We start from the raw sequence: 27,171 nt of genomic DNA on the forward strand, positions 1-27,171 counted from the left end.
TTACTTGATAATGTGAGGAAAAACTGAGAACTAATAAAACACAGAACACTTTACTTCAAACAATGTTAAGGCAAATTGACTGTCAGTTCTTACTCCTTTACTATTGTTGGTTTTCGTCAGCAGTTCTAGCTTAAACACTTAGAGGTAATAACAAAAGAGGACATTTCCTTCCTGAACGTGCAGTTCTGTCTCATCTGAACCACTTCAATCAAAGACCTGTACAATTATCCCCCTCTTTCTCTCCAGTGCATATTGATGTGTTGGTTATTTCTTGCAGATCTTTTTTGATGTTTTCTAAGAAAAAGTGCTAGACATGTAGACGTCAATCTGTTGAAACCCAATTAAACACGATTGCTTCAACTAACAACATGTAATTCAAAATTAGTGTCGAGGACATTTCAACAGTCTTTGCTTTTCACGCAGTGCAAATGTCAGAATGGGTGAGATTTATCGCTTTGACGAAAATTAGTTGCGATTGTTTTTGTACTGTACATGGCCTACTATTCTTTGGAAACAAACGTAACAAAAACACTTGAAACTTTAAAAAAACTCCTTTTAAATAAAAGTATGAATAGTAGTAGTTTAAAAGTATTTACCTTTAAAGCCTCGATCTGAAAATGTTGCCTCTATACCGTCATCTTGAAAAAAACGTTGCAGGTTACTTCATGTGGGTAGTCCACAAATAAAGCGTACATGACTCCTGTGATGTGACAGCAAAAATCTAGAAAACACACTGTTAATAATATATTATTTTAAATTGTTATTATTTATATTTATAATATTAAATATAGAATGAGCGATATTTATCTTTATTGTTAATTTTTGCTGTCACACCATAGGACACATTTATTTGTCATCTACCCTTGTACTTATCTTTACGTGGGTTGATGTTAAACTGACATATCCTGTCACATCTGACCTGACAGCTTAACTTCATTTTTATCAGCATACCGGTGCAAATCAGGGTAAGACGTGAAAAGAGTTTTATTTTTTTATGTACTCACTTGGTAAGAGATTTTAAAAGATTTTAAAAGGGCAAAGGGGGTTAACGGGTGTTAGAAGGATTATTGTTAATAGCAATAATTATAATTAGCTTTAAATATAATGTTTTTTTATGTAAATGACTGTGATAACTAGGGTATTTTGGGGTAGCAGAGTTTAACTTTGGTGAGGAAAGTATCTGGTATATTATGATTTATATATGCATTAATATGATTTATATATGCATTAATATGATTTATATATGCATTTATATGATTTTTAAAGCTTTAAATGGAAATGTTGTTGTTGTATTTTTGAGTTTTGGGGTTACCATTGTTCAGAAGAGTGGTGCTTATGCTTAGGTTGTGGGAGAATCAAGTGAAAAGTCAAGTTTTTCAGCTGTAGTGAGTATATTCTGATTCCCCCCCAGCCTACTCACCTGTCCGATATCGACAACATCCTGTGAAAGTATAATCTTAAATTCTGACTGACCAGGGTCATACAATTTACATAAAAAAGTAAATCAAATTGAAATAAATAGTTAAAATCAAACTCTGATGTTCGTCACTAATAAACACACTGGGTCACCCTTATGGTTGCAAGTTGCACCTATTATTGAATATCGACATTGATAGTTAACTATAATAATTAACAATGGACATTTGTGCAGTTTTATCAAGCACCCGTCGCACATAGATTGCTGGCAGTGTTTCTAACATGACTTTCACAAGGCTGGCCACGAGTTTTCATCTCTTATCATCTAAAACAATTATATATATATTGTAGTATAAGTTATCTCTTTCACCATCATTTATTGATTCACCACACAAACTAACGTTTGTGAAGTTGTCTAGTTAAATACATTTTGAAATGCCAACGATACCCTGACATTTATGTTAAGTATAACAAATATGCAAATTGTATTAAAGAATACGCGGTGGTTTCAAAAGTGGGGTGAGTTATCAGCAGAAAGTAAATATACAGTCCAAAAGAGAAACGTGGACACGACCCGAGACGCTATCGTGACGGAGGGGGACTCCTCGGGCTGATTTTCTGTAACACCTGCTACAGCTGCAGCCCAAAGCTAGTCTCCTGTAGCCAGACCTTCATACTGTCAAAAATTGCATAATGTCATTTTAATTTGGCAGGACTTGTGAAGGGAAATGTCAGTTGGGTTGAATTTGAGCCATTTATGGTTTCGTCAGTTTGTGTAGCGTATGTGAACTGCAGAAATAATTGTTTTATGACATTATGCAAAGTGACAGTAAAAAAATTACTTCATGAGAACTTTGCACTGTTATGTGGACTACAATAATCATGTTTCTTAAATGATATTGCCTAATCCCTATTCTTCCTATGATCTCCTCTCTCTTCTCAAGGTTAATGCTTTCCTGTCATTTGTGGTTCCCATGGCATTGATCTCAGCATTAAACGGAGTCATAGCCAGTCAGCTGCTGCGCATGTTTCTGGAGACTGCGCAGGACAATCGCATCTGTATCATCGGAGGAAACGCTACCATGCTCAGTGTCACAGTTGAACCTAACCGCGCCCAATCACTGCGGCACGGAGTCATGGTGTTACGTGAGTGCCTTTCTCTTTTCCCCAAGCATATAGTTCAACAATATTATAGTGTTTAGTGCTTCAAACAAGTATGTGTGCATACAATTAAATAGTATACAAGAGTCCAACAGTCCAATAATTGAAATCAAGTTTGGTTGTATCATGACGAAAATAATATCAGCATTAAGTCAACACAGTAGATTCATGTGACTCATGATTTATGAAATACTGTCGACCTCTGCATAAAGGAGATGGAATCAAAACATTTGGTAAACACTACAATGGTGTTTGGCCCACAATTAATCCTAACATAAATAGTGTTTCTGCAAATATATCACTTTTAATGAAAATTTTAGATCTAAGATATTTGTTTTGTACCATACTTTACTTCATCATTTTTTAACATTCATTTATTTTGAAAATGTGTCTTGAATGTCTTTTATTTCATAATGTTAAATAATGTAACAATTTATTAACGTACATACAAAATGATCATGCCAGTTCTTTGAATGGGTCCTTTTCCATCACATTTTAAAAACAAAAGTCTTTCAGATTTTATTACTGCATTTCCCCAATAAATTAAGATCCAAATATATAGGGGCGGTTTCCCGGACAGGGATTATTTCAAGGCAGGCCTTAGTTGAATTAGGATATTTAAATCTAAAGACTTTACAAAGAAACATTACTGGTGTGCATCCTGAGACAAAACAATGGCACTGATATAATTATAAGATCAATTATCGTCGTTTTCCATCAAGCTACGGTTTATATTTAAATTAGTCTGAGACTGGTCTAAAGTCCTGTCCGTCAAACCGCCCCATAAAGTTTAGTATTTCTAAATTAAGAATACATGTGTTTTTGTGCATATATGTGTTAGTGACCATTCTGAAAAATCTCCACTCATGGACTTGATCAATGTAAAGAAGGTTAATAAGATTACCACACTTAACCCAATAAAGTTTGTCAGAAGATGAATTTGACCACTGACACAGGAAGTTGTTTTAATAGTCTGATAGGAAGTACATTGACAAAGAACATGTTTATCCCATAAACTGTCTTTCATATTTGCTACTCAACACTGGAGATGCTTTCTTAAAATAGGTAAATACAACTTCTAACACATAATGATAGATTCAACGTATCCAAGTACATCTTACGTCCCACAGTCTTTTCTTAGGATCCATCTTCATGATTTTGTTGTTTAGTTTTCTCTCTTCAAAGCAGAGCGCACTTTAAGTCCGGAATTAAAAATATATACTCACAGAGCTTTACAATTTAATCCTCATTTTTGAAGCAATCTTGCTCACACTGAACATGAAGATTGTATTTGATCTATGAGAGAGGCAGTGAGATATGAAGTTCAGTGAAGGCTAGTTTGTTTTGCCAGTTGACTGAATTCTCCATTAAAGGGCCATACACTCATACACATGCACTGAGCACATCTTACGTATTTCCGGTTAAATTTCAGGGTGCTAAAACTCTTGCAGGTTGTATTAACCCATAGCAAATGTGCTTTTCCAGCGCTCGTTTTTTGGGAATTATTGAGTAATATAGATAAATGAAATACATTGTATTGTTAAAATATAATAAATTAAACAACTTAAGTTTAGTCATGACCTGCAGCGTTTAAATACATATCTGACTGTGGTCATAAAATGTCCCGTTTTATGAAGCTTCTCAGAGATTTAATCATGCATGGATTTATTTTAATAAACGTAAGGATTTAAACATTAGCTGGTACTACAGTTTGTTGTCATCACTTTAAGAGTGCAGATGTGATCCAGCCACAGAACGACCGCTACTGAAGAACAAATGGCATATTGGTGAAAGCGCTAGCATTAGTTAATGGTAAAGAATAAACGCAACACTGTAGATGCATTAATTTGTTTTTTGTACAAATAGTAATGTAAATAGAAATAATTTTATTATATTAAGATATACTTTGACATGTGCTTGTGCAGTCATCCATAACTTGTTCTTAGTGTGTACTTTGGAAGAGAGAGCTAAAAGTTTGTTGTACGCAGCTGTGATAGTGTTAGGACTCTGTCCTTCCTGTCTCGAGCTTTCTAGCTCCCTGGGCAGAGTCATGACATTGCCACGTCTTTCGGGTTTCTGTAGTGTTATGTGTGGAGACATGTGGCTTTATGTTGTTACTTAATGCCACGTGTCTTCCTGTTATGTCTCTAAGCCCCACCCTCCTATCTCCTGTTAGGGTTTCATTCCCATCGTCTGTTTTGTAATTCACCTCGTTAGGGTTTCATTCCCATCAGCTGTCACCACTCTCCCCATGTAATCACTCCTCGTTAGTGTCTCCCTTTATATGGTCTCAGTTTCTCTCTGTTCAGTGTTGGTGCATTGTCTTTATCTACTGTCTTTGTGTTATATCTATTGTCTCTATGTCCAACACTGATGCCTTGAGTGCACAGTATTATCCCCCTGTTATTGGATTACCTGGTTCCTGTTACAGTTTGTGGAATTATTATTTATCTTTGCTAAAGATTCTTGTTTTGTTTTTGTCCCCCTCGTGGAAGGTGTTTGTTTCTAGTTTTTGTTTGCTAGTGTTTTTTGTGCTTGTTTTTCCCCATTGCGGGTGTTTTATTTATTAAACATTTATATTTAACCCCTCGTCTGCCTGCATCTGGGTTCTGTCAAAACCATTTTGTGACAGATAGGACAATAAAGATATTCTATTATGTATCATGTATTATGTATCTAATTATGTAGCGATCCATTAATGTAAGCTTGTATATATTAACTGATGCAGAGAAATTGCAGGTAAAATGCAATAACAAAAATTATTAAACACGTCAAACAAATTTCGTTTTATATTGGAATCTTGTTAAGTAAAATACTTTAATATTTAAAATGATTAAAATAGATGGTCTATATGAAATTCTCAAAATACATTATTATTTCAAAAGATGTCCCGGTTCTTCTCATGTTATCCCTAGTAACTGTGTCTCATATTTCAGTACGACTTCGTCTGTGATCTTTCTTCTCCTCTGTCATGTTCACAGCTCTAGGTAGAGATGAATGGCTTCCGCTGAGGCAGCGGATGTTTTCTCGTACCCTGAGTGTAAACACGGAAGTGACCGGGCATATAGTGCATTGTAGTGGTTTATGGACTCATCACCAAGCTAACACCACCTTTCAGATTAATATAATTTTAATCCTACTGTTCATTGCGTTATTTTACTCCAATAACTGCTTTAAAATTGAGCATTTCTGCATTTGGATGTCTAAAAAAACGTAATGTATTAATTTAACTTCATCTGCTGTGACCATCTGGACATTTTTCCGAGCTTGCAACGCAGCTTCTGCTTCTGTCAATGCTTCTTTGCTAATGTTTAAAAACGTAATTTAAAAAGCATATCCTCTCACACCCGACCTTGATACATCTGTCCATTGACCTGTCAGCATTGTGTGAGCTTAATGTGAGTTTGCTAAGAGTTAGCAATCTACAACCAAAACATTTAATCTGTCAGTGTAACGGCACTTTCTGAGAGCGAGTGAGGTGATCTTTAGTTGATGTAAGCGCCAGCAAATCTCAGACAATAATTATGGCAAATCTGCAGAAGACACTTTCTTTTGCCCAGCAGGTTTGGACAGGGTCAGAGATGTTGGCAGGGCTTTCATCAATTCTTCCCAATTTATCTAATGTTGGCTCCACTTACTTCGATGTCAACTGAATTTGAATTGATATGGTGCTGTGAAAGTTCAGAAGCTGCTTTTAGTCCTGAACTGGATCCAGAGCAGACAGGCACCAAGTGATAGTTCATATCGGCAAGTCACTATTGAAGTTCTTGTGATGGGCGAGTAGGGCTGTCACGGTTAAAAAAATTGGCTGTCAATTTATTGTCTATTAAATAATTGTGGCTGTTGGCGCAGCCATTTCTAGCGTATAATAACTGGCAATATCTTATATTAAATGGAGGTACAGATCACGCTCACACTCATCGGATTTATCTTAAACCGGAAGAGAAGTCTTTATTTTGCATATGACCATATAAGGAAGATCACATCACATATTCAAATAACACTTGATTACGTGTAACATATGAGGGCATACTTATCACAACTTAACAGTGGCGATTTATTGTGTTATTTAATGTCGCATTTCTTCCAATTTATAGTAATGGCAGTGGCGCACTTTGTTAATATATTGTCTTTGGCCTTTTCCATTGAACGCTAGTGTTTGCAGGGTTAAACACGTTTGTCTGTTTACTTCCATTATAGCAATCGCAAGTTTGCAATACATGATTTTACATACTCTGATGCGCAAAACCTCTGCAGGAAGCTTATTTTACTGACATGTGGATAAGCAAAAAAACAGGAATTGCTGTCAGCTGCCAGTGTAAATCTTTACATTTATTCAATACACAAGGAATTTGTACACTTGATTTTTGCTTAAAGATAATAAAATAAGACAAGGAAAATCAAGAGAATTGCAAGAAAAGTTTTTTTATCTTCTTAACATTTTACTGTTCCTGTCACATAAACATAGAATAATGAAAACACTTTAAAGTGCCAAGCCATCAGAACCAAACCAAAAACCGTGGATAAAAACCTGAGGTATTGAACCGTGGGTGAGGTGTATTATTGCATCCCAAATAGATCAACTGTGTATATAACCCTGCGGGGTATATAACCCTGCGGGGACACCGACAGGGCACTTGAGTATTGCACTTCTTTTGTACCTTTTTTTGTTTTGTATCAACACTTGCACTTTTTGTCTTACTTGTTTGCACTATTACTTATTCCTTTATTGTTATCTTTAATGTTTCTCCCTATTTTCTTTCTGCTTCTCTTAAATATGTGTTTTAAAATCCTTTCTGTTATCACAACACGTACATTATCTGCCGCATGCCGAAGGCGACGCAATGCTAATAATCTTCACAATGTATCACTGCTAGCAACTGCCCCTTCTACTTTCCCAATAGGATTGTGGAACTACCAATCTGCTGTGAACAAAGCTGATTTCATTACAGCTTTTGTTAAACATTCTGGTCTTTCCATTGTAGCACTTATAGAAACATGGATCAAACCATTGGACTCTGCCACTCCCGCTGCCCTCTCCCATAACCACACTTTCTCCCACAGCCCTCGCATCACAGGTAGGGGTGGAGGCACCGGTCTACTCATCCCCAAAGACTGGAAATTCAATCAGCTAACACCCATGTGTGACAACAGCTCCTTCGAGTTTCATGCTGTTACTATCACCCACCCTGTTAAAAGTCATTTTGTAGTTATATATCGGCCCCCAGTCAGCTTGGACATTTCTTGGAGGAGCTGGATGTGCTTCTTTCATCCTTCCCTGAGGATGGTACTCCCCTGGTGGTACTAGGTGACTTCAACATTCACATTGGAAAGCCACAGGCTTCTGACTTCGTCAACCTGACCGCATCATTTCTCCTCGATCAGGTTTCCACATCAGCAACCCACAAGTCTGGAAACCATCTAGATCTGATCTTCACAAGGTACTGCTCCACTCATCACTCTCAGGTCACCCCGCTGCACACGTCTGATCACTTCTTCGTCACCCTCGACCTCACTGCTCCGGATATCGCAGATGTCTTACCGATGGTCACCTTCCGGCGCAACCTGCGGTCTCTCCCTCCCTCCTGTTTTTCCTCTGCTGTCTTCTCTTGCCTCCCCCCCTCTGATGAGCTCTCTCTTTTGAATACAGACAATGCCACAGACACTCTGTATTCCACGCTTTCATCCTGCTTGGACAACCTATGCCCTCTTGCATCTGGACCAGCCCGCGCATCCCCGTCGGCTCCCTGGTTATCGGATGTACTGCGTGAGCATCGCGCCAGCCTCCGGTCAGCTGAGAGAAAATGGCGCAAGTCAAAAGACCCTGCAGACCTCTCTCTCTACCAATCTCTTCTCTCTTCTTTCTCTGTAGATGTCACCTCTGCAAAAACAGATTACTACCACTCAAGGATCTGCAACTCTCCGGACTCTCGAACGCTCTTCAAAACTTTCTCTGCTCTGCTCTGTCCGCCTGCTCCCGCGCCTTCATCAGAGTTAACAGCTGCTGATTTTGCATCGTTCTTCGTAAAGAAAACTACTGCCATCAGCAGCCAGTTCTCTACGCCACCACCTGTCGAACCCGCCCACATCCCTGACACGTGTGTGCTCCCCACCTTTTCTCCTCTGTCTGAAGCTGATGTCTCTAAGGTCATTGGCTCCAACCACCCTACCACCTGCCCACTGGATCCCATCCCCACCCATCTCCTCCAGGCCATCTCTCCAACGGTTGTGCCTGCTCTGACCCACATCATCAACTCTTCGCTCACCACTGGGACATTTCCCACAGCGTTCAAAGAGGCCTGCATCACACCGCTTCTAAAGAAACCCACCCTGGACCCCACACTGCTAGAAAACTACAGGCCTGTCTCCCTTCTCCCCTTCATCGCCAAAGCCCTGGAGCGAGTTGTGTTCAACCAGCTCTCCTCCTCTCTCATGCAAAACAACCTCCTGGACAGCAATCAGTCTGGGTTCAAGACCGGTCATTCCACAGAGACTGCACTGCTCTCAGTCATCGAAGCCCTGAGACTGGCAAAAGCATCATCCATGTCATCTGTGCTCATCCTGCTGGATCTGTCTGCTGCCTTTGACACTGTCAATCATCACATCCTCCTGGCTTCTCTCAGTGCTATGGGTGTCTCTGGAATGGCGTTGCAATGGTTTGAGTCCTACCTCTCGGGTAGGTCATTCAAAGTATCCTGGAGAGATGAGGTCTCCGTGTCCCAACAGCTCAACACGGGGGTGCCACAGGGCTCAGTGCTTGGACCGCTACTCTTCTCCATTTACATGACATCCCTCGGCTCGGTCATTCAGAAGCATGGCTTCTCCTATCACTGCTATGCCGACGACACACAACTTTACTTGTCATTTCAACCGGACGATCCGACGGTCGCTGCTCGCATCGCGACATGCCTGAGTGACATCTCGCTTTGGATGAAGGATCACCACCTGCAGCCAAACCTTGCAAAAACGGAACTGCTTGTGATCCCAGCTAACCCAAAGATTCACCACAACCTTGCCATTCAACTAGGCTCATCAACGATAACACCGTCCAGCACAGCCAGAAACCTGGGAGTGGTAATCGATGATCGGCTTAACCTCACAAGTCATGTTGCCAGCACCACCCGGTCCTGTAGATTCATCCTCTACAACATTAGGAAAATTAGACCTTTCCTATCGGAGCACTCTACGCAAGTCCTAGTCCAGGCTCTTGTCCTGTCCAAACTGGATTATTGCAATGCGCTTCTGTCTGGACTTCCTGCTTGCACAATCAAACCTCTCCAGATGATCCAGAATGCGGCGGCAAGAGTGGTCTTCAATGAACCTAAGAGAGCGCATGTAACTCTGCTCTTCATCAGGTTACACTGGCTCCCTGTTGCCGCCCGCATAAAGTTCAAAGCTATGCTCCTGGCCTACAAGACCAACACCGGATCTGCACCATCGTATCTCCACTCGCTAATGCAGATCTATGTTCCTACCAGCTGCCACAAGATCAGCAGACTCGGTTGCCATCTTTAAAAAACGCATCTCTTCCGTCAACACGTCGCTGATTGATTTTTCCTAATTCTCTTCCCTTTCCTTCTTTATAAAAAAAACACTTACTAACCTCACAATTCTTAGCTTTTTATACTGTTCTAGGCTTTAATGGACTAGTTTGATGCACTTATGTATTTTGTTTGCTGTATGTTGTTATAATTGCTTCCAATGTTTCCTCATCTGTAAGTCGCTTTGGACAAAAGCGTCTGCTAAATGACTAAATGTAAATGTAAATATAAACCTGCAAAACTGCATTTTTAAAATGTAACTAAATAAACATACATGAAATAAATATAACAGGAACATTTATAGAATAACTTCATTCACATTTGCTGCTATGCAGTGCAAGTATAGGGTCAATAATGCAAATAAATTCCCATAGACATTTCAACTTATCCTGTGTGCTTATTCTTAAAAAAAACAAGCTAAAGACATGGATTCCCATTTGAGAAAGAAAGAGAGGACGATCTCTTCTCATTGGCTTGCAGAGCGACTTGCCTCTCATCTGAACCCGGCGCAGGAACAAGAACAGGAAGTGTCACTCTGTCTGAGAGCAGGAAGTGAGAAAACGATTGTTGCAACTCCTGGTCCATTTCACATGCTAATAATTGCTTCAAACACGCACGATATTATAAACACATCACAAATATGCTTATACAAGTGACCATGAATTATTCAAGGTACATTAGCCGAATAATGAGTCTTTATCTGCTGTTAGTAAGAATGACCCTCAAATGAATCACGCGGGAGTGGGGGCAACATTTAATGGACATTACATTGAATAGCAGTGTCTAATTAACATATTCACCAACTCAAATAATACAAGTAATTAAGTCTTATCAGAGCACGGCACCAGGCAAGAGTTTTGTCACTTTTTAATGTGTTTATGCAACTGCTGAATTTAAAATGAAGAGTGGAACAAAGAGATGAAATGGACAAGGGCTCTATACACCTTTGATATCCAATGTGTGCGCGTGTGTTTGTATAACGGCTCCTATTTGTGATGTTGACAGTGTTGATTCAGTCTGTGTTGTGTTAATCTATTGCTCTAAACAGGCATAATTCACTTCCGGTGTGATTCATCACTGATCTGTGGTTAGATTTCTTCATAGGAAACAGTTTAATCATCCAGCCTTATTGACTATTCTTATCTAGGCACATACCCATACACAAGCCAGATATCCAGAATGCACATTTGTCTGATTAGCTTTCAAATGGAAGGCTGAATGAGGCTGAATGGGAATTCAGAGTCATTTGGAAGGAAAATCAAACCAATGCGGATCCTTGATTGAATTTCAGAAAGATTGTAGTGCAATCCTGCACTTACACATTAACATTCAGATATGGTTTGTTGGTCCATTACTGATAAGATAGAGATGTAGACAGGTGGAATGAGAAGAAAACGATCCACATCAGAGCCGGATCATTTGGAGTGACAGCTAAAGAATGGTTACTGCCGAAATGCCATTGGCATTATAAGCAGTTCGCCATCATTATTGTACTGATCCGTAATCCGACACGATGAACGTTTGTTAATATTTATAGTCTGTGGAAATATAAAGGACAGAACCCATTTTGCTTTCTTCAATGAGACCAAGTACATAGGTACATTTTGAACTTTACAAATGTTTTTGCTTTTTTAACTAATGCTTGTAATTTTACTGTTTTGTATTTATATGCTTTTGTGTTGATACACTGGTGGAAAAACATTACAAAAAAATACCACAAACCATACATTTTTATTATTTTCAGTTTTTCTAAATTTACTATTTATGTTTTATTCTGTGATCTACTTAAATTAGATCTACTTAAATTTGCTGAAAATGAGAACTGTATAATAAAGGTCAAAATAACAGAAAATATGCTCTGTAATTTTTAGACCTCTAATACTGCAAAAAAAAATCATATTTACCTCTAAGCAATACAATAAAATATTTGTAGATGTATTAAGCAAACATTGAAAAAAATATTTGTGTGTGATAACCTGGATTTTTTATTAGTTTTCATGTTTCTTGCCATGCTGTCAGTCTTTCAAATTGATGTTGGATGACTTTGTCTGACGCTGGGCTGGAATGGCCACAATACCTCTCGAAACGCTGATTGAATAAAATGTGGTATGCTGTCTTAATTTATTCCGCAGCTGGAAATGCTAAAAGAGATTCAAATGTTTGAACTTCAATGTGTTTGCTGGTGGCAGAAGCCCCGGATAACTGAGACAGATTGTGAAACAAATGCTGGGAAGCTATTTCTCCAGCTTCCTTCTGTCTTTATCTTTTAATTGCTTCCTTCTTCACCCAGAGATATAAGAATAAATTTGAGTTCAAACCCTTAGGGCTACATTTATTCATTTAAGACAAGCAGGTCTGTCAGTGTTATTTATTATTCATAAATTCTTGAGATGCAGATTTATAACTCAGCATTACTCAGAAGGGGGAATTCCTTTCTTTCACGGAAACACACACACACATTTATATCGCCTCATCTAATAAATGGCCGACTAGTTTGATCCAGAGAAAAATGAACTGCCTTTGGGAATCTCCAAAGTGAAACAAAACAGAAAGAAAATTATGCATTGTAACTATTATCTCAGCCAGTGTTTCTCAAAGTTTTTACAGGGACATACCACAGATTATACTATATTATTAAAACATACGTATGCTGTACATTTTGAAAAGGCTAATCTGGGTATTTCAGAAAATGTGCATAATGTATACAATACGTGTAGTGTGTACAACAGAAATGATTCAAGTATTGGATTATATTCTCAACACAGTCATTTTTCTCCAATGTTCAGGGAAATAACCACAATTTTTATCAAAGCCTAAAGTTCAAAACATTCATAATTCTTAAAGTAATTACATTCAACCAATGCTTAAAATGTAATTGAATCATATAACCAAACAAAGGGAAAGTTTTATTTTTCTTTACACTAGCTAATTTGACTACCCAATGGCTCTGAACATTTCTGAACAAAACAATATGATGAAGCTATAGTAAGCAAACTAATATTTAAGCACAGACTTGATGTCTATTGCCAAAGCCTCACGCCATATAATTGAGCATTGTACCAGCAGTCAAGAACCTCATATAGGGAGAATAACAGAGATTAGTAAAGTAATCCCAGTTTGACTCTAATCAAACCCGAAGTATTGGAAAAAAAAAAAATAGGAGTGAGATGGAGAAAAAATGCTCGTGGACAACTAGCTGAGGCGAATTTGCTTCAGTGAGAAAACAAATTATGACTCATCTGTTGTTCCCAAATGTGATTATTACATGTGAAGGCACCTGCAGAGCTTTTGAAAGCCTTCTCATTTAAATATATCACTGCACACGAGTGGGAATGTTACTTACCGTGATTGTTATATTGTCTGTTTTCTTTCACTTAACTCTCCGCAGGTGCTGTTGTCATTGCGTTTGTGGTGTGCTGGTTACCTTACCACGCAAGAAGACTGATGTACTGCTATGTTACTGAATGGACTCAGTGAGTGTCGCTTTAAATATTACAACAGAAAAAAACTGGAACATTTTTTTATTTCATTCCAGTAAAGGATAGTTCACCCACAAATGAAAATGTGGTCATCATTTACTCGCCATCTTGTCATTTCAAACCTATAGGACTTTCTTTCTTCTAGCATGAAGATATTTTATTTCAATTACATTTTATTCATATTGCGCTTTTCACAATGTGCATTTTTCCAAAGCAGCTTTACAGTAGAAAAAAACAACAACCAGAAAACACAGAAAAGGTATAACAATACAGCGCATCCTAGGTGCAACATATGAGAAAGCACTACCCCCTTTGGTGGATTTAGTTATAGGTGATATCAGTCCGGAGTTTTAAAGAATGTTGGTAACCAAATAATGGCGGGACCCGGTGACTTACGTTGGTTTTGTGTCCATACAATAGAAGTCAATGGATACCGCTGATGTTTGGTGTTCATAGAACAAGCAAGATCATTCTAATAAATAATGTCTAATAAAAGCAGTCTCCCTTTGAGCAAGCCAAACACGGCCTTGTGGTGAGGAATCCAAACTCCAATGATAAATAAATGGAGAAAAAACCTTGGGAGAAACCAGTCTCAGTCGGGAGGACCAGGTCCCCTCTGACATGTCACAGCTGCACTCAGTGACTTTGATCAAAAGTATCTGAGTAAATGTTTATGAAAAATAGGGACTCATTAGTTGTGATTTAGTCAATTTCTTTTGTTTAGGACAAATTTTCTCGTTTTTTTGTGATCGATATCAGACAACAGAGGAATGTTATAAGCAGGGGATATAGCAATGACATAATGTAACTGAGTGTCAAGATTCTCGAGTGGTGAGACACGGAGAGAGGACCCAGGTTCAGACAGCGGGTAAGGGGTTAACATATATTTAATAAATAATAAAACAGACCCACAAGGGGGTAACAGAACAAAACATGACATGGGTACAATAACAAGACAGGACTAAAACTAACTACACTTAAACAAGACTTAAATTAACTTTTGACATGAACTACAAATAACTAAACTGACAAGACATGAACTCACCAAACAAATCACAATGAACCAGCACAAGACAGAAGACACAAGGGCATTAAATAAGGGAGCAAATCAAGAGGGAAACAGGTGAAGGGCATTAATCAATAACGAGGGTAACGAGAGGATGGGAACAAAGACGAGACAGGAGAGAGAGTATGGAAGGCCATAAGAACAATAATTGCCTCTCTCCACACAAAACATGAGATTCTGTCATGATCCTGCCACTAAACCAAGAGAAACATGACATGATGCGGCAGAATCATGACAGAAGCCCTTCCTAAAGGAGCAGCAACCTGATGCTCCTAAAGGCACAAACAAGACAGACAATGACAATAAAATCAACATGATAAAACAATAAATCAAAACCAGCAAGCACAAGAGTCCAAGGGAAAACAAGAGTCCAAAGGAAGTCCAAACAAGGGCTGACACAGACACTATAGACGGCAGACACGGACAGGATAGCCGGCAGACACAGAGGATGCACTGGGCTGGAATGGCCGCATGCACCGGGCTGGAACGGCCGCATGCACCGGGCTAAAATGCCTGGCTCCGCCGGGCGGGAATGCCCGGCTCCACCAGGCGGGAATGCCTGGCTCCGTCGGGCAGGAATGCCCAGCTCCACCGGGCGGAAATGCCCGGCTGCACCGACCTGGAATGCCCGGCTGCACCGACCTGGAATACCCAGCTGCACAGACCTGGAATGCCCGGCTGGGGATCTTTGGCGGCCACAGGATTCCGGCGGCTTCAACCCTGGAGGGAAGACCGGCAGTCTCAACCCTGGAAGGCAGTCCGGCGGCCTCGGCCCGGAGCAGGAATCCGGCAGTCTCAACCCTGGAAGGGAGTCCGGCGGCCCTGACTCAGGAAGGGAGTCCGGCGTTCTTGGCCCTGGAAGGGAGTCCGGCAGCCTCTAACCCTGGAGGGGAATCCGACAGCCTCAACTGCTGCCACAACGATCCCTCTGTCTGCTGGGTCCGATTAAGGCTGGTTCATTCTGTCAAGATTCTCGAGTGGTGAGACACGGAGAGAGGACCCAGGTGCAGACAGCGGGTAAGGGGTTAACATATATTTAATAAATAATAAAACAAAGACCCACAAGGGGGTAACAGAACAAAACATGACATGGGTACAATAACAAGACAGGACTAAAACTAACTACACTTAAACAAGACTTAAATTAACTTTTGACATGAACTACAAATAACTAAACTGACAAGACATGAACTCACCAAACAAATCACAATGAACCAGCACAAGACAGAAGACACAAGGGCATTAAATAAGGAAGCAAATCAAGAGGGAAACAGGTGAAGGGCATTAATCAATAACGAGGGTAACGAGAGGATGGGAACAAAGACAAGACAGGAGAGAGAGTATGGAAGGCCATAAGAACAATAATTGCCTCTCTCCACACAAAACATGAGATTCTGTCATGATCCTGCCACTAAACCAAGAGAAACATGACATGATGCGGCAGAATCATGACACTGAGTGCAGCTATAACTTCAAACTACTGTCATGTGATGTAAGTTTAGCATTAAATGCTAAGTATTGTAAATTTAGCATTAATGTGATTAGTAGTCAGTCTTTGCTCTTGGTTGGGGATGGAATTGCCTGACACTGGTGTTCATTCATTTTTTTGTGCATATTATGCATTTAGTGAATGCTTGGCTGAAAAGATGTGTCTTTAATCTATATTTAAATTGGGGTAATGTGTCTGATCCTCCAATAGTATCGGGAAGGCTATTCCAGAGTTTAGGTATGAGAAAGCTCTACCCCCTTTGGTGGATTTAGTCATTCTAGGTGTCATCAAAAGTCCCGAATTTAATAGAATGTTGGTAACCAAATAATGGCTGTAACCGGGGACTTGCATTGGTTTTGTGTCCATACAATAGAAGTCAATGGGTATCGATGTTGTTTGGTTCCCAACATTCTTCAAAATATCTTCTTTTGTGTTCTGCTGAAGAAAGGTTTAAAATGATTACAGAATTGTCCTTTATGGGTGAACTATCACTTTAAGGAGTAACTAGCTAAAGTGCCCATGGTACAATTTTAAGTAGCATTTCGGCTCATAAAATTTTATTTAGGTATACAATTTTAAATTTAATTGATAATTTTTTTGTTAAAACAACTTGATGAATTAAAAAACATATATAATTTAATTTATTATAAAAAACATGTTGTATTAACTCGTTAAAATGAAGTTAATTGCATGATATGCGCAGCATTTTTTTGTGCATTTTGGATGTTCCTGATTTGAGTACCATGTAAGGACATGATAACATTTAACTATAAAATGTTTTGCTTGTTTTCAACTCTGTAAATAACTCAATGTGTTTAACTACCATAAATCTTAAGGTACAGATTTCTAGTTGTTCTAAAACAGTTTCATTACTGTACATTTCAATATTTTAAATTATGAAAATTTCAAAGTAGCTTTGATTTACATGTATACATGATTAACATTCTAGCACTAAAGAAAATGTAGGCAAACCAAGAACATAACTGAAGTTCTCTTTGATAACATCACATTTGTCCCTTTTTCAGACTATCATTCTCTAAGGTCAAGGAGATTCTTATTAATAACACACAGACTAGCAAAAGATGACGAAGTCATAGCCTGTAGCCAGTTCATCACACAATACAGCTCTACAAATCAATACCTAGTTCTGGGCAGACATTGTTCAGATGTTCCTCACACACACAAACAACACGGCACATGAATCATGATGTAGCCTACCTGGCTATAATTTCTGGGAGTTTTCTTCTATCATTTAGAAGCAGGTCGATAAATCTACACCGTATCCTCCTACCCTCAGCTTATCATTCATACATACCAGGACAACACACAGTATAAGTCTTTTTGGAATGTGGAGGAATCTGATTTACAGCAATGGTGGACTGCACACTGCTTTAAACTGCAGTTGGTTGGGTTTCTTAAGCATGTGGTAAAGAGTGATGAGCCTTTTCTATTCACAAACGTAATGCACAGATCACCTCAACGAAAGCCTCAAAATACACAAGTTTACAAAACCAAACGTTTGAACAACGTTGAAGGTTCTAGATGATGGTTTATTGAACACAAACATAGCCCAGCCATGAGTGTCTGTGAAATTCTCGTCCCTCAAGTCTCCAAGTGACTCAAGTCCTTCATTAAATTCAATCCCAAGAGATTTTCTTTATTATCCAGCAGGTCTAAAACGTAAATCCGGTTGCTTGGAAAAGTAAATGGCAAACCTTTTATCAACAAGCCGCATGACTTAAAGCAGACATACAGTGCAGGATGAGTTATGATCTCAAATCAACCCTACAGCTCAACTGGTAGAGCATTGCATTGGCTGTGCAAAGATTGTGGGTTTGATTCCCAGGAAACCTAATAAAAATATATAGTAAAAAAAGCTATATCACATTTTCAATTAATTATGTTCTTTATTATTAGTAACGGAAACATCACTAATGCTATTGCTCATACTTTGTGCTGGGAATCTTACATTTGTACTTTACGGATTAAACAGCTTACTGTGCATTAAAGGGATACACGTATATTATATAATTTTTATTATCAGAGCTGTAAAACTTTTTTTGTTTGTTTTTTATGTGCACTGTAAAACATTTTTATCTTGTTATTGATCCAAAATGATACAGTGTTCCATATTGTTCATACGCCGGCCTTGATAGATCTAAATATCTTGCAGACTCTACTATCAGAGATGAAGAGGGAAGAACAGCAGGCTTGAGACGAAGTGATGATAATAATAAAATAAGCATTTATTTTGAAAAAAAATATTGCGTTTAGATGCTCATTCAAACTTTCTAGAAATCCGTCTAGAGTTCCATTGCTCATTTTAACTCTGTCTAACCAGCAACATATTGAGCAGGTGTTTATAGTTACAACATAAACAGTGTAAAATTACTGCTTCACAACAGTCTTGTGACTTTTTTAAAGGGATATTCAGAGGCAAAACAATACGGAGGTGAAAGCTCCCGCACAGAGGAGATGGTATCCTATTGGATCAAAATGAAAAATGCTGCGTTCGTCACCAGAACTTACGACACGCCTGCCTCATTTGCCGGAAAAACAAGCCTCAGGTTCACGCGCAGCCGAGGGATAACAGAAGCTAGACATTAACGTTAATAGCGCTCTAAATATGTATATTTCTCTCAAACAAAGGCATCGATTCACTTCAGTAGACTAGTGTTAAGACCAAGAAGCCATGTAAATCCGTTCTTTGATGATTGGATGCACTTTTTGGAGCTTCATAAAATTGCCCCCCCATTCACTCCCATTCTACCGCTTGTAAGAAAAACTATTCGTGGTATTATTACTCCGCATTATTCTTCAAGAAAAAAGTAAAACATGGGGAAATTTTGTTTTGCCTCTGCAATATCCCTTCGGGAACCTTGAGAAAGACATCACTGAAAAACTACTTGTTAAGACATTATAAATGCAGCATCCAACGCAATGTAGATAGCTATAGTATGATATATGACTGATAAACAAATATATATAGAAAATAGTAAGAATAAAAATAAGGATTAATAAGAATACGGAATTAACTAGAACAAAAAAATGCAAGTCTGTACTCTCAGGTCAGGTTTTATAAAGAAGGAGATATGCTGGTATTAATAATATATTGAACGCAACAGACGGAAGCACCTGTCAAATAATAAAATATAAAAGAAATGGAAAAAAGCATTTTACCAGTAGTCCCAAAAGACCACCGTTTAGCTTCAATATTGCGAAAAACCTTTTATGTGTAAATAACAGGTGTTCGTGTTGACCTTCGTGAACTGCGGCAGAGGATTTGCAATGTACACTTATACGTCTATAGAAATAGATACAGGCACTGATGCATTTTCTGATTCATTCAGTCATTCAGCTGTGAATCTCAGTTACAGAAGAGTGAGAAATATGTCAGACAAATTTTGTGACATGATTTGTGTCTAAATAAGTGCTGTTTAGTACCTCGTCATGCAGGGCTCATCGTCAATGTTGCCGTAGGGAGACCATTAAAATCTTCACCCAGAAAAACAAATGCAAGTGAATTACGATACACATTATTCACATTTCAAGCTGAAAAGCTCTTCAGATTTAACTAAACATATTTAAACCTTATGTTCTGTGGAGATTTACTTTATTTAGTTTTTGGGGTTCAGAAGGCGCCTCTGATTCAGGTGTTAAAATGATTGTAGCACATTCAATAAAAGGAAGGAAGGAGGTGGGAACCGGCAAAAAAACAGACTTTTAATAAAATAAACAAACAACAAAACAAACTTAAAATCACAATACATAATCTCCAGGCAAAAATCATAAAATATGGAGATACAAGGTTTCAGAAGGAAAGGAACAGTAAATAAAATTAATATGGACAGTTGACAGGGGGTCTGTTTGTACCACCTAATTCATTTAGTAACATAAGTCTCAAAGACCCCCAACATAATTAATGTAACATTGTTAATAGGTTTATAATGAGATATCATAAGAGTATCAACCTGATGCTTCAAGGGGAATTACTGTAGGAGATGTTAAAAGAGCTTTGGGGTCTCTCAGGCCACAGCAGAACATGAAGTTAAGAAGTTTCTTATGAGGTCGGAAATATGTCATATTTTGACACCCCCTGCCATGATAGACTGGAATTCTTTGAAATAATGTTAAAGAGAAAATGTGTAGTAGCCTAGTTACAGAGAGATATCAAGTCAGTATATAATCAATCACTTTAAATGACTCATTAATCATCTGAGCTAAAGTCGTTCTGTTAATGCTTCAGTCCATTTGCTTCCCAAGCAGGGGTGCGTTTCCCAAAAGCGTAGTGAGCCTACTATGATCGCAACGATTCAAGTGTTTCCCGAAATCATCGTTTCAACGATCAATCGCAAGCAGCATCGCAAAGTTGGGTGGTTTGAAGCATAGTTCTTTATTATTATGACATGTAGACTTACATAGATCATGCTTTTGAGCAAAATAAGCAAGCAACATGCAGTGCATTCTATAGCCATCGTTCTAAAAATACAAATTCAAGTTTAGTCAAAGAAAATAGTTTGTCAAGAAAATAGAAGCGTTGTTTTATTAAACGTGCGCATGGCCCTACATACTTTAGGACCCTGGGGAATCCCTGGACGGAGTTATGTAGGAGGGAACTTATGAATGAGTTAAATATCTGAAATAAAACAATAGGGAGCAAAAATACGATACCAAAATAGTTTTCATGTGCATTGTACATTATTTTCAGCAATAATATGACATTAAATCGATCTGAACGGATTAATTAGAAGACGGTATTACTCCACAAACTACGTGACGTCATCAACTATGTTGTTGAACCACCGTGCTTCAAATGACAGATGTGCGACAAAGTTACTATGTTTTCCGGAAACAGTCGTGAGTAGCTTGTTAGTTTCACAAGCGATGCATCATGCTATGGTGGTTAACCAGAAAGTTATTTCGTTGTTCGGGAAACACACCCCAGTGTGTGATATTTATCTTTCTCTCTTTCTACTCGGCTGGATTCTGTAAAAAATGATGGCACTTATTCTTAGAAGATGAATGTAAAGACATGCATGATCATGGTCTTTTCGTGGGCCATCTGATGCAGATCGCACACAAAAATGAGCTTTCGGAAAATATATTTTTTTTCCAGAAAAGTTCCACTTGCAACTTCCAAGTCTCATTATACCCACGTGCATGTGCAGCTTTGACTTTGGATTTTTGTGTCTGTAAATGGCTTCCTTGCATTGGTGAGATGATCTAGTCTGCTGTGGCAGGGTTAAGTAATCTTTAGAGTTCTGGTGAATCTTGGTTACAGGTTGATGTAGACAGACCGGTTCACAGTGAGTCTGTACATGTGTCTTACATCATAACCCTGATGTGATCAGAGAGAATAATTTATGAATATGCCCTTCACTCAGTGTAGTCAAAATTCAATTTCCGTTTTTGAGTTTGATGTACAGACGTGATCTAAAGAGACATATGATTGTTCATGAGATTGTCGTTTATTTGAATCAGTTCAAACAAATCAAATCACTATACAAAATCCCAGATTCACATTACATTGAGAAATCTAAAATATATTTTTCTAAACACGGCCTGCCATGAAATAACAACGTCAAAACTTTCCAGAATACGTTTTAGTAGTATAATTTCACCGTGCCGTAAATTAAGATTTCTGTTGATTTCCGAAACAGAGTGGAGATTGAAAAAGCGTAAAAGAGATTTAGTTTATAGGTACAGTATACGGCATATGAAGATCATAAAATGTTAATTTAAAAAGAACCATCAGGTTATTTGTACGTACAAACGACATAAAACGTAAAGCAGCTGTCATGAAACAAGGTTTATTGTGAACGTTTCTATAGCACAAATAGATTTGAATTGAAAATGAAAATTTGATATCCAACATGACTCTATAGCCAATCATTTAAGTGCAGAATAGTTTGTCTAAACATTACACTTACTGTTTATCTAAGATAGTTTTAATGCTTCTGTAAAATTTGCAAAAGGTGGATTCAATATTGCACTCATGTGTAGCGTCAGTACTATTTGTTACACATCTTGCCGCGCATCAGAAGCTGCTGGGAGAGTGGTGTTGTTCTTACACTCTCCATTTTTTTACGTACTAGGATCCACTCACATTTGACCATGGGTAGACGCCAAAAGACGCAAATTGTAAACGACCCCTAAGTGATTCGTACACGGCATAGTAATAAAACATTAGGAGCTTTACTGAAAACCTTTGGGGCTTCATCCCCTTAGCCCACCCCTAGAGCCGCCACTGGTCCTTGGTATCATAAAGTTTGAAAACCTCTGATGTACTTTCTGTATTGGTACAAATATTTGCTCTTTCTCTCTCTCAATCTACTCTGTTTGTTTTTCTCCTACAGTGCTCTGTTTGATTTCTACCACTACTTCTATATGGTCACCAACGTGCTCTTTTACGTCAGCTCGGCTATAAACCCCGTCCTCTACAACCTTGTCTCGTCCAACTACCGTCAAATTTTTTTTTCCACGCTCCGCTACTTCCTGCTGCCGTGCCGTTATAAGAAACAACAACGCGTCCTGACCCGACACTCCATCAGCATCTGCAGCAACAACACCTTGTCCAGCAACGTTATCAAGGAGACCGTTTACTGATCGCCTATTCTGTTCCTCCATTTCATTCAGCAAAGCCAGGAGGAGGCCATTGGAGTGAAGACTGTCTCCAGATGGACTTGTTATTACAAGAAATGTTATGTTTGTGCTCATACATCACCACATGGAGCTTTCAAGTGTCACGTAATAGCTACGAGAGACTGTGCTTGTGTGTTAAAGAGTGCGTTGTTGTACCAAGGAACAATGTAATAATCTCAAAATGTAGAAATATTACGATTCGCAGTAACAAATGTTACATGCTCAGCTGACTTTAGATCATATTGTGTGTTGTAGTGAGAAGTTATAATGTGTTGTCTACAACATTAGGTGGTTAAAAATGTTTAGGGTTAAATTGGATGCAATGTAGAAATACATAATTCCTGAGCTAATCATAAGAACAAAACTGCAAACAGTTGATTTATTCCTGTGAATAAACAGCTGCCGTTGTGTATATAGAGTCTTTATATCCAACTGATGTAATTTACCAACTGTGAAGATGAGAACATGCATTTGGTTTTATTACAGCCACAGTAGTGATCGCTACATCGTGAAACAAGCGATTCTAGCTTTTAACACATCAAGATGCACGTCGCCATAGCAACAGTCTACATTCAACAAGGAAGAATGCTCGATGGGAGGACGGGCATAGTGAGAAACGCTGGCCACAGGAATACTGAGCTTTACATCAAAACTTCCACTAGGGAAGTGTTTCGAGAATGATGAGAGGGCTAGATCAGAAGATTGAGGATCCGTGAAAATTATGTGGGTAATGAAATTTGGTAATACAGAAGGAAAGCCAAAGAAAAATGGAAAGTTCAAGATAGTTGGCAGCCCAGGTCCCAGAGTCTGGCTAATGCACTTTTCATGTCAACTGGATAAAGTTTTGGTAAAAACAGCTTTTCATCCACATTAACCACTGTGTGTCGCACAGTAGAGAACATGGTGAATGCTCACGGCAAGGAGGATGCTAGGGAGTTGAAAAGAGCAGTGTTGAAGTACACAGAATGTTAAAGAGAAGATGTTGATATGCTGGATGCATGACCAGGGAGAGAGAGCAATATAAAATATCACCTGCTGAGGTTGTAGACACGACAGACACAGATAGAAAGGTTATGATGTTCATTTGATGGTTCTCCAAGGGGACAGCAAGATAATTACAACATTTCTGTTATTAAGAAAATGTTTTGCAAAACCGTAAACATCCAACATGGCAAAGGTCATTACGCATGGTAATTAAATGTTCTCTCATAATGTCAATTTAATAGCTGTACAGTATGTGGGAAATGTAAGATAAAATGAAGACAATTATCATATATATTTGGTGTACATACTAAATGTCATGCATCTTCAAACACCACCTTAAGATTTTTTTTAAAAGCACTTTGATACTGTACGTGATCCATTGTGTAAACGTGACGTTCTGCACACTTCAATATGAATAGTTCTGGCATATTTTGGGTTTGCTCCCAAAAGTCCACATCTCCACTGGTCGAAAGCTAGCTCTTACGTTCTTTGTCATTCCCAAATGTAATCTACAGGAGTAATACAATCAGGTCAGGACTAATAACTCCTAATGGGAAGATAACGGTTTAAAATGATGTATGATTTGATTTTCCTGTAATTGAATTTACAACCCTATTAAAGCGAATTACATAAAACGTTGACTTGCTTGAATCAGATACTGTTAATGAAACCTGAAACTTTGTGGAAAGCGAATTGTGTTTGCACAGATTTGATATGACAAACATGTGCACTGTGCATTAAGATATTATTGATGTTAAGATATTGGACCATTACAATAATCTCCGCTCTCCCCATAAGTCACAGAAATGTATCACTGCTGTTTTTGTTTGATGATTTATATCATCATCTCTATGACCTTTTATTGTAATGTTATTGTTGATGCGGTCAAATCAATATCTTTTATGATTGTATACACCGTAAGTCATTTCTAATGCGCATGTGACTTGTTTTAGAACAGGGGTAATCAGATTCATTTTTTACATGCCATTAGAGTTCTATAGGCATCCATACTCGTAGCATCATGAATCCTTCTGAATCAATGTCGATTGAATCGATTTCATTAAAATCCCACAGTTGGTGTTATCTCTGTTTGTTTAAAAATGAAATTGTAAAAAAGATTGTATATGGTAACACTTAAGATTGATTTCAATAGTGCTGATGTTGTTTTGTTATTATCGACTAAATTAATTATTCGTTTTAATGGGAAATAACTCCGACTAATGAATTGTTTGTTTAAAAGCTTTCCTTATGCATTTAACTTGTGATGTTTAATGGAAAAGCCACTGTATATAATGAGTATATGTTTTGTAAAGTGCAAAATAAATACGAGATAAATAAAAAGATTTTTTAATACATGTCAATAACTAATAAATCTTCCCACTGCGTTTGTTCTCACACAAGGCTATGACATACACCAACAAACTCAATTTAAATAACAATGTTTGCTGCCGTTGTGTTGGTTCGGTGCTATAGCACTATATAGAAATAGCTTACACAAATTATTGATCAGTTGAAATTCAACCTGGAATGTATTGCAAATCACAGCACATACACACACTTGAATGGCTGATGTGATTGACCTTATCAGATTCTCCTCAGGTTGTGCTCTGTTCTGAGGTTGTCTGTGATGGATGTGATTCCTGAGGTTCTTGAATCCATAGCTTGTAGCAGCATTGAGAACAAGTCAAATATAATTGGTCTGTTTAATCTCCTATGAGAGCCGGCTCTGAAAGCTGGGGGCATCTTTATAACCTTTACTGATAACCTAAACGCCCATTCTGCTAAAGTGTTCAAATCGTGTTTACAATGACAAAATGATTCAAGGATGCACAGTTCAAGAACTGCATTGGTTTCTTCATGATTTTCACACTTTACATGCATGTGGAGGAAGCTGAAATCACTACAGGTTTTGTAATTTGAAGATCCTTTTATCTTTCCGTTTATTTTTTAGACTTTTCACATGCCCTATGTATTTATATCGTTGGCCCAGTTATGGGGTCACAATATCACGATATTTGCAACCACGGTTATGGTTTATTGATGCTTTGCGCAAATAATGCATTTTGTAAATATGGTTACAAGCTGTCTCTCTGCCTCACTACAATTGTACTTGTAATTTTAAAGCACAAAATTAACCTAATATAAAAAAATGATCAGCAGTATTTTTTATTGCGTATTGTTTAAATTTCGGATATCGTAACAATACTGGTATCGTGAATTATTTTGCCCAAGATAAACATGAAAATCTGATATCGTGACATCCCTAGTCATAGACTTTAAATCATAAAAATCCATAAAAAAAGCTTTTTATAACTGATAATCTAAACAATTTTTTTAATATAGTCTATATAAAGACATTGATGTATATGTGAATTTGGGATACAAAAATGAATTTAGGATAAAAATAATTAAAGGAGCAAAATAAAAGAGCCTGCTTTTTTCTTAGACTATTTTTAAAATCGATTGTTATTTCAAGCCTGTATATTTTGCTTCATAACGTTCCATGCGGTGGAAATGGCAGATATTTGTTGCGTTGCGTGTATATTCAAAGGACATTTGTGAATGAACAAAATAAAAAGAAGTAGATTACTATAGAAACATCCCATACAGTTGTATTGTTGAGAGGAAAAACTCTGGACTCCACAGATCATCACTTTCAGAGGTCTGTTTTTAAAATTGTATGCAGCACACCCACTCCTCCTTACACATCTTTCCCTCTATGTGAATGTGGCGCATTCAAGAATCATGTTCATCACTGTAATGACCCTCCTACAACGACAAAATTGCAACAACAAAAAAACTCTGAATAGAAAGAATAAGAGCACAAAGCTTCACTCTGCATAAATACCAACTAAATACATCTGAGAAGCCTGCTGTGTTTCTTTAATCTCCCGAGTAGTTTCAGAAGAGTAAGCAGCCAATAATTCACAGCCCACAGTAATTCCCTTCTGCGTTCACGCTCAGAGAGAACATCATCATCATTTCTTTACTCTTGCACACGAGCTTAATTACTCATTCTGTAAGGCCAATGAGCTTGTGACTCTTCCAGCTTCATGAAGGCAAGGTGGCAATGAGATGCTCTGTAGACGGAGGCTGGAGAGATTTGCAATAACCATGCAAATTGCAAATGCACTAATGACAGGCTTTCTCATGCAGAGGTTATTTCGCTTTTTGTCCTCCAAACAAAAATTCCAATATTGAATTTTTGCCGTAGCTACTGGGCAACAAGTAAACAAAATAAAACCACACACATTTAAAGAAGAATAAGGTTTAGTGAAGGTTGATTTTAAGGTTTCATGAGTCTTTGAGATAGAAACTTGTATTCTTCTCAAATGTGTATGACAACATACCGATGTAAGATCAATGTTTTTTTAATGAACTGTATATACAGCC

General features: G+C 38.1%; 1 protein-coding gene across 1 annotated transcript in view; it reads left to right on the forward strand.

Annotated features, from left to right (window-relative positions):
- The window catches only part of ntsr1 (neurotensin receptor 1 (high affinity)), a gene marked incomplete at both ends in the record, with an annotated part of 33,446 nt that extends 10,688 nt beyond the window's left edge, over positions 1-22,758 (forward strand). The window contains 3 exons of the mRNA XM_079478439.1: positions 2,361-2,562; positions 13,507-13,591; positions 22,509-22,758. Of these exons, the coding sequence (XP_079334565.1) occupies positions 2,361-2,562; positions 13,507-13,591; positions 22,509-22,758 (537 nt within the window). The remainder of the gene's footprint in view (positions 1-2,360; positions 2,563-13,506; positions 13,592-22,508) is intronic.
- Between the last annotated feature and the right edge of the window lie 4,413 nt (positions 22,759-27,171).

The sequence above is a fragment of the Barbatula barbatula genome, assembly GCF_947034865.1.
Source record: "Barbatula barbatula genome assembly, chromosome: 17".
NCBI classification, from domain to species: domain Eukaryota; kingdom Metazoa; phylum Chordata; class Actinopteri; order Cypriniformes; family Nemacheilidae; genus Barbatula; species Barbatula barbatula.